The sequence below is a fragment of the Atractosteus spatula genome, chromosome 2 (assembly GCF_055471065.1).
Source record: "Atractosteus spatula isolate fAtrSpa1 chromosome 2, fAtrSpa1.hap1, whole genome shotgun sequence".
NCBI lineage: Eukaryota > Metazoa > Chordata > Actinopteri > Semionotiformes > Lepisosteidae > Atractosteus > Atractosteus spatula.
In genome coordinates, this window is record NC_142707.1 from 58061809 (window position 1) to 58078623 (window position 16815).

Below are 16815 nucleotides of genomic sequence, written 5' to 3' on the forward strand. Positions count from 1 at the left end.
TGAGATCTTAAGCATCAAACAGACAAGTGATTTGTAACTAAGTTTCTGAATTAATGTACTACTTGTCTAATGTAAGAGTGCCTTAGCATGAAGCATGTATTAACCACTGACCTACCACTAGAGGCTGCCAAATCACTCAAGATTGCATGTTAACGGTTTCTCTTGCTTTTGTTTGGAATATTTCATATGCTTTCCCCACCACCACAGTGTCAGCTTGGTGTATGCAAGTTTATTTGTTTGGTCACTAAAGCTAGGTCTAGGAAGACTAACTGGGCAAGTTTAGATGTCCCAGAACCTCACACAGGAAACAATACATCAACTCAGGGGATCTAGGTTTAATACTGGTTACCTGGTACATTTACATTGCAGATCAGGTGTGCTATCCAAAAGAAAAACCATTGGCTTGCTGTTGGAGTCCAAAACTATAACTCCCACCAGTCATCATGAATTGATCACCCGTTAAGAGCAGTTTAGTCCAAAATAAGGACAAACTTAATTATCAAGCTGCAACTGCATAATGTTCCATGTGCTATAGTTATTACATTCAACTACAGCATTTTTTAAACCAAGGACCAAGTAGAGAAAAAAAAACTAAGCTAAGTAAATCAAATCACAGGTACCAATTAGCACAGGTGATTTAGGATCAAGTTAAAACCAATCCAGGAGGTACTCTAAGACCAGAACTGAGAACTGGTGCAGTACAAAAAAAAACAGCAAGTGGAAAACAAATGCTGATGTTTTGCAATTTCATTTGAATTGATAGATGTGTAGAAAATTTAAGTAACAGCGAGGTCGAAGTCAAATATACTGCAATGATCAACACCAACTTCAGATTCAGATCTTTATTTTGAGTATCTTTCCATGGTGACACCACCTCAAGGTGGTCTTCCATTTATCATGATACAATTGGGCAGAAGGAGGAAGAATAGTAAAAGAAATACAACTTGAATAGAAGGAAAATAAAATTCCAGAAATAAAACATCAACCTAAGCTTCATCTTTAAAAACAAATATTTCCCTAAAGTTCCAAATGCATCAAATACAAAAATTTGTCAGTGATTATTAATAGTGCTGAGTTTGTTACAACTCTCATCCTGCTTTGCAGGAAATTCCAGGATTAAGTAGCAGGCTATGTGCTCCATTCACACTTACAGCACTATGATCTGTATTTTCATCTTGCTCTAAAACCAGTTCTGAGACGTATCCATTAGAATCTCAACCTAGTTTCCCCAGCAGCCCAGCCTCTCAAGCAGATTTCAGTCAGTTATCCATTTCTAAGGAAGCAACACGGGTCACCTTTTGGAACAGTTTCACAAAGAGAACCAACTGAAGAGAAATCGTATGTGTACCTCATTTAATGCGTTAAAGAATTTTTCTTGGAGCCTTGCCATCATGTTGTGGTAGAACAAATTTGCCATTTGTTCAAACTTCATAAACGAAAGGCAGCTAAAATAAGGATGAAGGTTTCCCCATTGGCTGTTTTTTGTTATGGAGGGAAATGCTTTGGTGTTAGATGGCCTCTGTTCTTATCACATTGCACTTAGTCCTTTGGTTTGTACACTAAAAGTGTGAATGGTCACCTGCATTCTTAACTTATCCTATTCTTGTGTCAACCTGTTTATTACAACACATTTTCAACTTCACTCCATGTTCAGAAGGCAATCAATCAAAGTAGTCAACTACAATAACACACCAGCTGATGGATGTTGCAGTAAATTTCAAGCAGCACATGAAAGCACTAAAAAAAGTCAGTGATTCTCAACTAAAAAACTAAAATGTGGATAAAAATATTTATAAAACTCTTGTATCCCATCTGCAGACAGCCAGCATAATAGGTTTTTGAAGCCTAATATTATACAGCTAAAAGCTGGAAAGGGGGCAGATCGTTCATCTCCTCCATTCCAAGCAGGACACTGGAACAGTGGTGCTTAACCATAACCAGATCCTCACTGCAGCCCTGCACAAAAGCTAGCTGTATGGAGTCCTAATCCCGGGGTATTCCAGCAACGATCTCCGATTCGATCCCACAGTGGTCCTGCCCCCGAAGAATCTTAAAGTATCCTAAAATGGAAACAAGCATTTAAGATTAATAAACAGATCTATGCTTAAATCTCAGATATTCTGAAATTTGAATACTCAGGGGGGAAAAAAAAGCCAAGCACAAAAGGAAAAAAAACAAATCCAACCAAAAATGTTGAAACTGTTAGTGTACTCATTTCTAAAAAGCCTTTCATAAGCAATGAAGACAAAATTAACTTCTAGGACCCATAAGAAATTATACAATTATAAATGAAGTGTTTCAAGTAAGCCTAAAGGCTGCCATTTATGTTTTACCAAAAACATGGCATTCTGAATTATCCTGTTCAAGGCTGTGAAGAGTTCTTACCATTTTCACCCCAGTCTGTGTTCCAGGAGTTGGCACCCAGCCAGTAGGGGGTGCCCTTCTCCTCCCCCCAGCCAAGAATCTTGATGGCATGGCCCCCAACTGCTGACCCACTCACATGCTGATATACTCCTGAGAGAATGGAGGAGGAAAAAAATAGTCATCTGGATCAAGGCACTAGTTCACATTCTAGCAGCTTTCAGCTGCTAGTTTTTAAATCAGCATGGAGATCAAGATGGAAAGGATGGCACAGAGTAAGGCATTAGCCTCTGGGTCCTTAACCAACAGGTCTTGGGTTGAAGTTCCCACTGTAAATACTGTTGTACCTATGAGCAAGGCACATATACTAGGGGATGGACTACAGTAGGAGTGGCCATTAGTTGGGCAATAGTCCCCACAACAGACCAGCATCCCATCCCAGGGTGGAAGGAGTCAAATGAAGTCAGTCTACAAAACGCTAAAGGTAACCACAAGCAGCTGGACAGAGCAGAAGCCTACCTGATTTGTACATGAGGAAATCCTCATACACAGTGAAAGCTCCCTCTACAGGTCCGTTTTTGTAAATTTCCGTCATGATCTGCGTCTCGTCGGAGGGCACACCATACGATTTCTTCCCTGCAGAAGGCAAGACGCGCACACTATTACATACAGGAGCGAAAAAGGTCAAGCAGCAAAAGTCTCTTTGAAGATCAGTGGGAAAGCATCGAAAAAGTTACTTTATTTAGAAGAGTGGGATAAAATACGTATAGTTCCAAAGCACATAACCCAGACATAACATAACCTCTTTTAGTTTGCATAACTTAATTCATTAGATTAAAAAAAACTTGAAATCAGACATATGCAGGAGAAGCAAAATCGGAAAGTGAGCTTGGACCGTGCAGAGAAAACAATCCGTGCCAAAAGTCAACAGCATAAATATGAAGAGGCTATTGCATTCCTCCTGCATAGGATGGGGGAGGAACAAAAAAACAGTCCAATGTTCACAGACACCTCTTACCATAGTGTTTGTCCTCTTTGTAGGAGGGGGTGTAGCCAGCTTCACACTGCATCCGGCATTCCGGGGTGTCTCCGCCCTCCCCAGTGCACGGAGGGCGTGTGCCGTTCACATGGTGCTCGCAGGGAGGGATGGTGTATGGCCGGCAGCCTGCGTCAGAGCCACAAGACAATCAAGTCACAGGGATTTTCACCCAGTGAAACCAACAGCCCCAGGAACATGCATTTCCGTTTCAATCTACTTCTGTCTAACTAGGACTACTGAAATATTTGGTCATTTCTCCAAAATGACTAAAAAAAAATAATGGCGTTAAACTGCATTACTTGAGGGAAGCGCTGTCCTTTGCGGCAGGCATGTCTTTCCAAGGGATACTTACCCACATGAGAGTCGTAAAGACCTCCAGACACCAGCCCACTCTCGGTCCAGTACTGCCAGGCTGATGCAGGGTAACCTCCATCACACCTATACAGAAAACACCAGTTTCACTCATCACGGAACTCCAAACTAAATTTATACATCAAGCGAAGCATTCAGCTTTGAGACCTACAAAACCCTATCCTTAGTTTTACAAAAGGTGGAATTTAGGAAGGTTTTTTTTTTATACACTTTCAATGTGGTCAAGGCAGTTTTCAAGACCAGAGCATGGACTTCCGTAGAGGAACAGGTAAAGGTTTATTCCACACTGAAGGGTAAAGAGACACCGTTTCAGCTGTAGAACTTTCTTCGGGTGTAAAGGAATACACCTTTACCCATTCCTTTGCAGCCCACGTATGCCGACAGTTATCTACTCGATGTACTTGAGTAATCCGGCAAAGTTGCTCACCCTATGCCTACACTATAGAAACACCTTCAAATTAGTAAAGAGGGAGTTATCAATGATCCTGCTTTACTTTTACTCCTTTCTAAATCCACGAGAAAGACCAACAAGCTCATCTTTTTAAAAAGTAACTGAATACAGCATACATTTCCACCAGCTCAAGTTTCCAAATTCATATATATATATACACACACACACACACACATTCCTTCAACTACACACAGCAGTGTAACAATTAACAGCTTTGACAAACATTTAAAGTAAAAAAAAAAGCTATGGGAATGAAGTGAAAACTTACATTCAGATTCTCAATAGTATATCCAAGACAAAAGATCAGGCTGAAGTCAAGTATGCATTGGAGGGCACAAAGAAAAACAAAGTTAATGGCCACTAGACAAGAGTGTGGCTCTTACCCCATCCCACATGAATCACAGCAGGTGAGCAGGTCCTCAGCAGAGATCTCCACACTGACCTTGCCATTAGTGTGGATGCACACACGGTCAGATATTGCCTCTGCTGCTCCAAAAGCCTAGTGCAAAAGACGTAATTAGGGTACATCCAGGCACCGATACCCTTATCCCACTAGCAAACGTATGTAGTAGAACTCTGGCAAGCTATGGCTTAATTGATTAAATTAGGATCAGTGAAACCGTAACTGCGCTAAAAAATTCACTTGAGACTGAACCACTGTCACTGAAATAACCATTTCTTTAAGCCATACTATGTAAATTTTTCTCATTTGTAAAGAGCACAAAATGTTACAATTCATTTTTCATGTAGTACAGCCATTATCTACACTCCACATTTTATAATGCAATTTATTAGGCATGCAAGATCTTACCCAGCAAGAGCCACAGGAACCTTGATCTCGGATTTCCTTGATGGTGGGACAGTTAGGCCACTGCTCACGGGAATCAAAGTTCTTAGGGAGTTTAATTTTACCAGCATACTCCACCCTGCAGTGAGGAAAAGGCACCAACAAGGCTTTTTAGGGTGAACTAGAGCACAAGTTTGTGATGGGGACTGCTTCCCCTAATTATGAATTGAAACCACCAAAAATACTCTGAAACCAGGTTAACTAGTCTATCCAGTCTAAGGCTATCTAATCAAGGATTTCAAAGTCTCTTTGAAGTACCAGCTCCTGATGAGCCAGATGAAGCTGTAAAACTCAGGTAGCTTAACCAGAACAATATATGAGCAAGGTTGGACTAAAACCTGCAGAGAAACCAGCTTTCCAGGACCAGATACCCCTGCTACAACCTCACATCATGCAAGGCAGAGGGCAAGGTTAATAAAACAGGATTTCAATTGCTGATATGGGCACCACTTTTCCTACAGGGTATTTAAGATAAAAACATACAAATTTTACCAACTACTTTAAGAAAATTTTCTAGATTAAAAGCCTAGAGTTAAATCTACTTTTAAAAACAAGGACAGAAGAAATTTCTACAGAAGTAAATTTTCTGCATATGCACACCTAGAAGCCAATACTAACTTTAAAAAATGGTTTATTTTCATCTTCCCAATCAACTCTGAGACTTACATAACTGGGAGCTTGGGGCCTTTGAGTAGTGTTCCACACAGTTTCTTTACATAGCTGAAATCCGCATTCGGGAAATTGTGTCCAGCCTGGGGAGAGAAAAATCTGGCTTAGAGAATTCATACCAAAAAAAGAATTTTATTCATCGTTCTGCCTGTTATTGACCAAGGAAACCGTTTCCATGTCCCACATGGAGGGCCGTTTCCAAAACGAAGGGACAAAAGTATGGGAGAGGGAGGCTTGAGTCCTTTTCTAAACCATATTACACAATGCATTAGAGACATCTAGACTGACATTCTATGATGCTTTAAACAATATTAGAGTGACTAAAATGTACCTAAACACCTATGTCTACTGTACCTACATGTAGGTATTAAAATATATAATATGCATTCTGACAACCATCTAAATAGCAATAATAATTGTAATGTTAAGCCTTATGAGACTGACATTCATGAACTTTTTATCTGGGGAACCTAGTTAACTAGTTCTCCTAACCCAATTTCTAATATACACATTTTCTTAGGAAAACGGGAATGTGCCTTGAGTACTGCCCAGTGTTTAATTCCGGATACAGTTTAAGACAGCAAAAGCCACATCACATCCTCACTTGAATGGAAGCTGTTAATGTCTTTGATCATGAAAATAAACTAAAGTTTTGTCATTCTGATTTCTGAGTGACAGAAAAAAAATAATCACTCACTTTTGATAGCATTTTTATTAAAAGTGGATTGAAGAGAATCTTTTCTTTCAAAAGGCTAAAGGGGAAATACCAGTCACCATCACAAGAAAAAGGTTTATAGACTTTTCACACTATTGTATAATGGATGCTCAATCTAACGTCTCCATTGCCTCGGCCACATTTTTCCCCCCCAACACTGGAATTATAATGAAGAAATGCAGCGACCTTGTTGGAAGAAAAGTACATCCTCGACACTACAGGAAGTTTCCACATGACAAGTTTGTAAAACAACAAACGTTACTCTTGGGAAATCTTCAGGCATAGATGGTCATTTACCTTCCAGGTGGTGTTGATCTTGTTGACATAGTTGACAAGGTCCTGTGACATAGGTGGGATCCGTGGTCGGGCCCAGGCAATGGTCAGAACCGAGAGCAGGCAGAGAAAGGCGAGGCGCACCATTCTAGCAGAGGTGAAAAAAAGGCACAGCAAAGGATTAATCAATCATGGACAAAGGACAAACATCCCCGCTCCCCCTCCCCCAAAGGCTTGAAGTAGTGCATACAGCAAGGGAGTCAGAGGGATCCAACTACTGTACGTGATGGTGAGGTCAAATATGCTGGAAGCCAGATATGGGCTTCATCCTTTTAGCAAATGGGAGGTAAAAAAGAAAATGCCCTGCTTACAGAAAACTAAGTACATCAACACACTGAACAACACTTTCATATTCAGTTTATTTGGCCTTAAATCTCTGCAAATGAATCTTGGGAGGTAAAGACTGCAGTAAGTCCCCACTGCGAGTCTCAAATTCTTATGAGCACTTTTGTAAATCTTAAAACTGGAAACTCAAAATAACATACAACAGATCCCAAAATGTGCTAATTTCTATCCCATACTTCAGATATAATGCCACATCTGAGGTATTTTCCTCCCATATCACAGCTGCAGTGCAGACTTCTGCTTAGCAACAGGAAATCGTGGATGACTTCAGTTTTTGCCTGTGACAAACTTAATCATGGTAAAGTCTAAAGTTCCCTTTTATACTTCTACCACTCCAACCCCAGTATCCGTGCTTGAGTCAGCTTTTTAAAAAAAACATTAGTCCCACTGCTGATTTTCTTAACCCGCTTTGTGAACTCTGGCAGAAGTTCAATTGTTCTACTGAAAAAGAAAGAGGTGGAACAAATTTAAAATTGGGTGTAGATTTATCCTCGACTTATGTCATAAGGTATTTTCGCTTTCCAATGCAAGTTACACTACATCATCTGTTCCCATAAAATGCATTAAAAACTGGGGATGCCATCCACCTTTACTGTAAAGTGCTTACTTGCTGCCCACCCGTAAAATTTGCTTTGTCACTACTTGGCTTCAAGGAATTTGTTGGCAACCAGAGTACAATGTCACACAAATAGGTGTGAGAGGCAGGAGATGAGGTGAAGAGGATTTAATGTAAATTCACCTACATAACGAAACTGAAGACCATGTTTGTGCGTAATCTGATGGAGGAAGTATATATAAAAAAAGCAATAGCCCCAAGGCTCAACCCAGCAGCATGTTTGATCGGGGCCATGGGCGATTGATTAGGACCAAGGGAAACCCGATGCTGCCAGCTTAAATGCTCTTTGCAAATCTTTGTTCCTCCTGAAACAGTGCGAGCTGTGAAGGTAAAAATACATTGGAAACATCAATACGTCAAACTATTCACCTATTACATAACACGTTAGTCGAGCCCTAACAAATCAGTCATGTTTTAGTTCATCCATGCAGACTTTCTTGAAAGAAAAAGTATGTGAGCCACTTGTTCTGTTAAAACAAGGGACCTTCTGTTCTGCTGAAAACCTGACAGGAGGTTTTCAGTACTGTTTGTTCCCCCTATGAGGGCTTTGAAGTACTCAGTCTGAACAAAAACACTTCTTCAGAGTGCTTTTTCCCCATAGAGTGTGATGTTCCGGATAATTTTCTAAAACTTGAGGAGAAGTTAAGAGAGCAGGGAGAAGCAGGAACCCCTCCCCAATATTATAAATATCCTACAGTGACATCTGCTAACTGCTTGATTCAAGATGGCCAGCAAGTGAATTGTTACTCCGGTTCACTGACTCATGAAGATGTCATTTAATCCTCTCAACTCATTATTTTACGAAAGCATATAGATAATTTAAGAAAAGAATTCAAGTTGCATAACTGTTTCTGGGAAGCAAATAATTAAGCAGACCATAAAATTTACATTTGAGCTAAATTTAGTTTTTCAAAAGAGCATTTAGGAGATACTGGAGAGAATTCCAGTTGTGGAGCTGTACAACAAAGCCATGTATCTCACTGGGTGGAAACGTGGACTTCACTAAAAGTAAGAGGGACAGAATCGGCAAGTTACAGATGAAGGGTTGGACATGAAATAGAGTATACACAGACTGCAGCTGGACAGTGCTTCAGTGCCCTAATAGACCAACAGAAGAACCCTGAAGTTCCACTAACTTTCACCGGAAGTAAATGCAATTTGCACAGGACTGTAGTTATGCTTATAAATGCATACTATTATATGTAGTTATATATAACTTGAATTAACAAACAGCAGAATTGGGAAAAACTAGTCTCTTCAGCACCTTTCCATTACCAATCCTGGAGGTCCCACACACCTGCTGCTTTTCATTCCAGCTGAACTCGTTCTGCCCTCCAAGGTTCAGAGGTGAGCACTAAGCAATCTTATTTGCCTATTCCTCTTTCATCTCCTCCCAGATTTATTTTTATGTTACTGAAAGACTCTGGATGAAGCCTAGACAATTCAAAAGCAAAGACGGCCCCAGCAGATCACATCAGAATAGGTTGTTCAGGGCTCTTAAATCGCATTACAGTGTATATATAGTAGGCCTAGGGAGGAAAAAAAAAAACTCAGCAACCACTTACACATGAATGGATAGCAAGTCTGATCCACTGGCGACAGGAAGGCACTTAGCAAATGAGATAACCAAAATACTGCCCACTGCAGTAGGAGGGCTGCTGGGAATGCAGCAAGAACAAGGTCTTGTGGAGAAACTCCTCTTCCGAGAACCGCATGCCACTAAAAAAAATACAGCAGGACCTTTTACTGCCGGCTGCTTTTTGAACAACCACTACCGCCTTCAACCAATTCTTTGGTCTGCTGCCAGTGGGGCACAGCAAAAAGAGGAAGAGGATTTCGAATGAGTACTGCACTTATCAGATAGCTTGTTTTTGTTATCTTAACACTAGCGCAGACAGTCCCTCGAGTTAATCACAAGATGAAACAATAGAACCTAAACCAGGAAGGACAAACCGAGAACAGAGAAGCACAAGACTGAGGTTTGAAATAGGAACAATGAAAAGAATTTAGTTCCCCATATACAAGTTTGAATGGAGAGGTTTTGTGAAAATGTAACAAATGTTTAATGACAAAAAAAATTAAGTTACTTTCTGGAGAAGCCTTGCATGCCCATCTTTGTGTAAGGACAAGAGTATTCAAGCCTACATAAAATACATGTACTGTAACAACTGGAACTGAGAAATTAACAAAACAGGGGGGAAAATGAATTTGAAAAAAGGCTGCTTTATGACCATTGCATTAATATTGTATACTTCAAACAGGCTTGCGTGGACTGGTTGGAATATTACAAAGTGGCTGAACCAAATGGATTCAGAGGCAATGCATTTCTGTGCTGCTTATTGCAATGCAAAAGGTGAAACTGCACAACAGCTCGTGTAGAATGCTTCTCATCTGTAAAGTCATTCACTTGCTTCATTGTTTTTTTTTTTCCCCAGCCACACATACTGGTACTTGCTTCAGTGCAACTAAACCAATACTGAAAACCAAAAAATGGAAACTTTGAGCAATTTTGAAAGTCACACATACACACAAAGGCATAACTATCTGGAAAAGGAAGTTATCATAACAAAAATACCCCTATGGCATGAAAAGTTTTATGACAAATATCAGCTACTCATTTGTTTAAACAAATCTATCTGCTAAACGTATGATTTTTAACTTAATTTTGTTAAGTTACATGGACAGCACTTTCAGTCACTGTAAATAATTCTCCATTGAGAAAAGGCTTATACATGAAGGGCTGGTGTCCCCAATGTTGGTCTCCAGCACTTAAATGCAAGACACTCCTGTCTGTTATTGGCATACACGTTATAAAACTGTGCTTCAAGTAATAAAGGTAATAATGTAATACAATTAAATTTGAATTTATTACTTATCAGTTGTCATATTTGCTTACTTCTTTTAATCCATTTGATTATTTTTATTGAATTATGAGCACAAAAACACAAGTGGGGAAACTGACCTGCAAAGTAAGTTACCAAATTTAAATTTTCAGGTGACCATTAATATACAAAACCTTTTTAAATATTTTTTATCCATTACGTTCTCCAAAACATTTCACAGCAGACAAAATTATACCTGCAAGGATGTTTGTTGAAACATGCCGTATAAAATGAAAGCAAGATTTACTGGGTTCACACTCGCAATGTAACAGTAAGCATCAACAAAGGTCACTGACTGACAGGACAAGTAAAACTACACTCAGGTCACACATCGAGTTTATTATCTTCGAGGTTACATTACTAGTACTAGGCTCAGCGCCACTCACTTTTTTTAAAAGGTGCAGGTCATTTCTAGGATACTCCTGTAGCACTTTAGAATTACACTATTTAAAAACATTTTCAATCTTAATATCTTGTCATTTAACCCTTAAATTCTAGCTCAAGCATTTGCATTAACTGCATATTTTCAGTGATGTGCCAGATTTATAAAACTGGCTTAGCTGTAATGCATACTTATGTGAATCTATTCAACTGAACAAGCCTACAAGAAAATCTTAAAGAAGAAAGGAAATTACTACTATGGGAGCAAAAAGCTACAACTAATTTCAGAAGCAACCAAACTGTCCCAGTTATTTTCCCCAGTGTCAAATGTAGTTAAATAATTACAGCTTAAAATGGTAACTTGAAAGCCCTCTCTATCGTGGCCCAGCACTAGGCTTCTCTTGTTGTACACGTATTTCTGAGCTCTTCCAATTCTGGCAATCGGTTTTCATTTTAACAGTTTACTTTTCACCAGTCATACAAGATGTTTACTCCCCCCCCCCCACACACAATACAGTTAACAGCTATTATGTACCAGTCAATGAACAGACTACTATATCCAGCATTTTCAGTCAACTATTGTAATTCAGCCAAACATACACAAATCAAGTATGCAGGAGTTCTTAACCCCCTTCCCCATCAGTGTTGCCCATAGGATGCCGACATTCAGCACATCTAGCTTATTTAATTGCTGGTTGAAGACCTACCCAAAACAACCCTTCTTGGAAGGGAATTTGAATTTTTTTTTACTTCTGCTTCTGAAGAGCTCTATAGGATTGACACTGGGAGCTCCTTTCAGGATTTTAAAAAAGGAGCCAAATCAGGTTCCCTCCATCTTCTCCGTTTGAGAGAGAAAGAGAGAAACCCTTTTTCCCCTTAAATCCATCCCAAACCCTCATTAATCTAGAATCCGATAGCATCTTCATTAGACATCTTGTCCAAATAATTATACCCAGTGTAAAGAAAGTATCGCTATAACAAACTCAGGAAACCAGCAGAGGTTTTAATGGACTAAATTAAAACATGCACCCAGACGAGTCTGCAGTAATGTTTAATTACATTGAATGGCCTAATGTAGCCCAAGCAGGCATTTGCCAATATAAAAAGATTGCTTTTCTCTTGTTTTCAGTAATACCCAATTTAAAAACAGCCTCTTACAGGGCATTTTATGACAACGTTAAGGTAAAGTGGACAAAAAGAGGGATAATCATTTGCACGCAAGAAGGTTAAAACCCGTGTACATACGTGGCCATTTCCACATAAAAACATTAACATGCTCAGTTGCAGGCCACACATTTCAGAATTGATGTGGAAAACTCTCAAAACCATAATTATATTCTTATCACGGAGATCTGCATCGGTTTGCGAAATTCAGTACGAGAACTAGACAGCAGAAATAAAACAGAAAATCAGAACAAACCGACTTGGTTAAACCTAAAGAACCAAATAATTATATTCCATGCTAAAATGAACAAGTCTTTAAGAGTTCACAGATGGCAGTCACAGTTTCTAGTGGCAAGTTCCACAGACCTGGTGCTGCACACAAGGAAGGTCTATCACCCACTGTGTGGGGCAAGAAATCCCGAACTACAAAACCGTAGAATAAAGTACTGGATTTTACCTGCGAGATCTGACAGCAAGAACCTTAACCCGAAATTTTGCAGGGAGTCAATGAAACTCACAAAGCAAAGGCGTTCTGTGCTGATGCAGGTTTTTATATAGCCAGTACACACCAAAGCTACAATAGACAATACAATAGTCTAATTCTGACCAAATAAAGCCACATTCATTTTCCAGCATCAAACAGGAATTTCAAAGGATCTTAACCCAGCAACAGTATCCAGGTGGAAGATGGATAACCATGCGAGATTCCCCAACACGGGCTTTGAATGACAATATTGAAATAAAATCCTACTTCGTGACTTCCTTTTGCAGACAAGTAGGCTACTATAAAAGCCCACTATTAGAAATGTATAACAAATCGTTACAATGAAAGAATCCAGAGGGAGAGCTCCACTTGGGGGGGGAACTGAAATCACACTACAGGAATGAAAAACTGATGGTTATTTCCACAGTCCACACAAGAAATATTATACACTAACAAGACAACTATCAAAATATGCTTTTTCACCCCTAAAACGGACTCTCAAACTGTTTTAGTAATATAAAAGCATCAGAGAGACTTCTCCCCCCTAGTACGCATTCCACCCTGGATGATAAACATAACCGCAATGGAAATCTATAATCAGGGGCCAAGAGGGCAAAGAAAAACGACTGCTTTCTTTCTTAAAGCGTCACTCTAGTTGTTCCCCCATTTCCACTATCAAAGTTACACACACCAAATAGATTAAGAGCAGCAGCGTCACACCCTCCAAGTGCTACCAGACTACCAAGGCAACTTTATCGTACTACCAGCGAGAACGGGGCATCCAAGACGCAGTGCCCAACCCTAGAACTGCGCCCTGTACACGTCAGGGCACGGCTGTTTACATTCGAAGGAAACGTGCTTTTCACTCAACATCCCCATATTAATCCTAAAGTACAACCAAGATACTCAGATCACGATCCCCGTACGTACTAAATCTAGTGTACTACAGGAAGTGATGCAGACCCTGTACATCTCTTATCAAAGGAACTCCAGTCACCCATCTTGTACTTTAATTTTACTTCTCATCACGTGACGCCGATCACACTCAACGGCACAAAACACTTTTTCACACGATACCAGTAAAACAAACTGGTACATTGCACAGCGGAATATAGGTATAATTTTAACCAAAACAAACTATGCGTTTTAAACAAACCTGTTCATATAGGAAAACAGCGAGAATTGGGTAACGAAAGCATTCAGTACTAGACCGACGCTTCAAATGACTCGGTAACCGCGATCCAAATTAGCTGAATTAAATTACTACAGCCACCGGTAGCTACTTCACCCACAGACCAACTCGAGAAAATAAATCGGTTAACATGTTGAGCACCCTATAGGATCACTGAACAATGCTCTATCCCAGGCATACAATCGGCGCAAAGGACAAACACGCTTGAACTCTAGCATGACCAAGCAATCACTGCATTTCTAAAACCAGCTTCCTGTTTGAAAACTCTCAGCTTCTCTAGACAAACATAAAAGGCCGCCATGGGCATCACAATATCTTGATACCTGTTATTTCGAGTCCACAACCAACTCTTAGAATGATCTCCCAACTCTCAGCGTCCTCCGCAGGTTTCAATCCTCGCCTGTACTCCTGCCCTAAATAAGCCTCCAGCCAGGCTGTCGTCATATGACCGGTCATGTGCACCAGGGGGCTGATGACTCTCACGTGGTTTGACTCTGAGTCGAGTCGAGCGAGTGCTTAAAGTATAGGTGGGAGTTGTGCGTTTGCTAAAACCAGACAAATGTGTTTAACATTGTTCGCATTTTTTTTTCTGATTTGATAGGTTGGACGACGTGTCTAGTTACTTCTGTTGGTATATATATATATTTAATTCTTAGTTTGGGGTGACTGACATTTGTTTAAATTTGGCGGTAGGAAACTTATAAGTAATAGATAAAGTAGGTCGCTGCGTCAGCATGCGTAGGCTGCAAAGGAACAAGTAATAGGTTTATTCCATGCTGAAAAGAGAAGAAAGGAAACAACGTTTCGGCGGCGGAGCAGCACCCGAAGAAGGTGGCACTCGAAGATAACTAATCAATTACTACCTGCTGTAGTAAGATTTTTTCCTTTCAAAACAGTACCCTAAGAAGATCCTCTGCGGTTTTTGTGTTACTTGCACGAAAACAGATTATGTAAACTTTATCCCCACAAGCTCCTGATAATAAAATGCCAGTGATATTAGTTATGGTAGTCAGATTTGAACATTCACAAAAGAGGAGACTCCCGGGTGTTGGTGGTATTTGTACCAATATCTATTCCATCTTGTTCAGAACGAAAACTCAGCGCGGCAGCGAAACAGACACGTCTACGACTAAGCAAAGTACGATCACAAAAACCATATCGAATCGAAAACCTTTGTGGAAAAAGAATAACTAAAAATATCGAACTGAATAGGTACTGTACGTGTATGCTCTTCGCTTACACCGGCTCGACTGTAGACTTCCAACAGGTGGGTCTCAGCTCTCGGAGGATTACAACACAAAATACAACTGCACCCAGTATATATCAGTTTTCTAAGAGATCGGAAGGTTAGCTACTGAGCCAGATACAAGAAAATGCGATGAAGAAGTTCTTATGAGCAGATAGCACCACACATAAAACAGATTTTATTAGATGTTTCATAGTTTTCACTGTTTATACTCGTTTATCTGGGACAGTTTAACAGCTTCAGGTCCAACTGTTCTAATGAAAACTAACGAACCTGCAGAAACACCGGCCTTCCAGGTCCAAGACGGGAGACCCCCTTCTTTATAGACCATTTTTTTCAAACAAAAACTTGTTGAGTCGATCTTTTGAAATGGGCAAATAAGACACGAGAAAGAAGCAGCTGGTTTTGCTGATACCGTGACACTGAGACCCACAGAAGTGCAAGTATGCAGTAGCAAGAGTGCTTGCAACACTTCCCTGAAGTTGTGTAAGATAGTGTGACAGAATGATGAGGTCGCTGGATTCAGCTGTACAATAGTGATGAGTCACTTCTTCTTTCAAATTCACTGTACCACAATGATTCAATTTTTTTTATCTCTTATCATATGACCACTGAAGTAGACTGAATTTGCAGGAACGTGCAACACCATATTCTGCGATTCAAAATAAGGTATCAAAACGTCTGGTGATGTGATGTGGCCCTATGACATTGTAAACAGGCAGGCTTGTGAATACATCTCTTTTAATCTAATAGAACTATTGTTCTCGATTTCAAGACAGTTTTCCCTACAAATACTACATACTTGTTAATTCTGCATGCAGATCACGCTGAAACATTTCTGAAGTACAACCTGTACTTACTCGCTCGTACATCACATTACATTGGTCAATGCAGTGACTAGAGAGAAGGAAGGGGCTGCATCACAATGGAGTTTCTTGGGAGCTCTCTTTTTTTAAAAAAAGTCACGTGTTTTTGATTCAGTATGTCTTTGGACTGTGGTAGGAAACCAGAGCACCTGGCAAAAACCCACACAAACATGAGGTGAACGTACTTATAACTCCATGCAGACAGAAATCTAGATCCAGAATAGAACCCACGGCCTCAGCATTGCGAGGCAAAAATTCTAACTGCTGTGCCACCCTAGATTTACTCCATCATAATGTACATTATGATTTACAAGGAATTTTAACATTATAGCACTCAGCTCCGTTCTGTAAAAGACTACATCCTTTTTTGTGGATTTTGTGTAATAGACTACATCCTGTTTTGTGACATGCTGTGTTCACCAAAGGAGTAGAGTGCTGCATGTAAGAAATGTACTCCATCCACATTTAACTGCTTCATCCAATCTAGGGTCTTAGGGGAGCCGAAGTGTATCCTGGTAAGCAACGGGTGAGGCAGGGTACACCCTGGTTGGAACGCCAGTCCATTACAGGGCAGACACAGACACACACTCACACCAGGACCAATTTTCCCAGAAGCCAACTAACCTAACAGTATGTCTTTGGACTGTGGGAGGAAACCTAAATGAACATGAAGAGAACATGTAAATCCACACCCTTGTGCGACTGTGCATCATAGGACAAGCTGGAAAATTCCTTCCAAGTCCCTTTACTGAAAATGTTCTCCGAAACACAAAAAGAAACAACTGACACATAACTGGAGAACAGCAAATCTGTGGTCCAAGTTCTCCAAACTCAGTCCCAGCTGCGGAAAGG

The 16815-nt window shown here is 40.1% G+C and overlaps 1 protein-coding gene across 1 annotated transcript; it reads right to left on the bottom strand.

The window, feature by feature from the left end:
* Window positions 1–827: 827 nt before the first annotated feature.
* ctsba (cathepsin Ba) lies at window positions 828–14315 on the bottom strand. Its single transcript, XM_088935204.1, has 10 exons — window positions 14175–14315; window positions 6752–6875; window positions 5737–5822; window positions 5035–5149; window positions 4607–4722; window positions 3753–3838; window positions 3380–3526; window positions 2881–2997; window positions 2386–2514; window positions 828–2060 (listed from the first exon to the last, which is right to left on the bottom strand). Exons 2-10 carry the CDS (start codon window positions 6872–6874, stop codon window positions 1984–1986), a joined length of 996 nt encoding a protein of 331 aa, XP_088791330.1. The 5' UTR covers window position 6875; window positions 14175–14315; the 3' UTR covers window positions 828–1983.
* Window positions 14316–16815: the final 2500 nt, after the last annotated feature.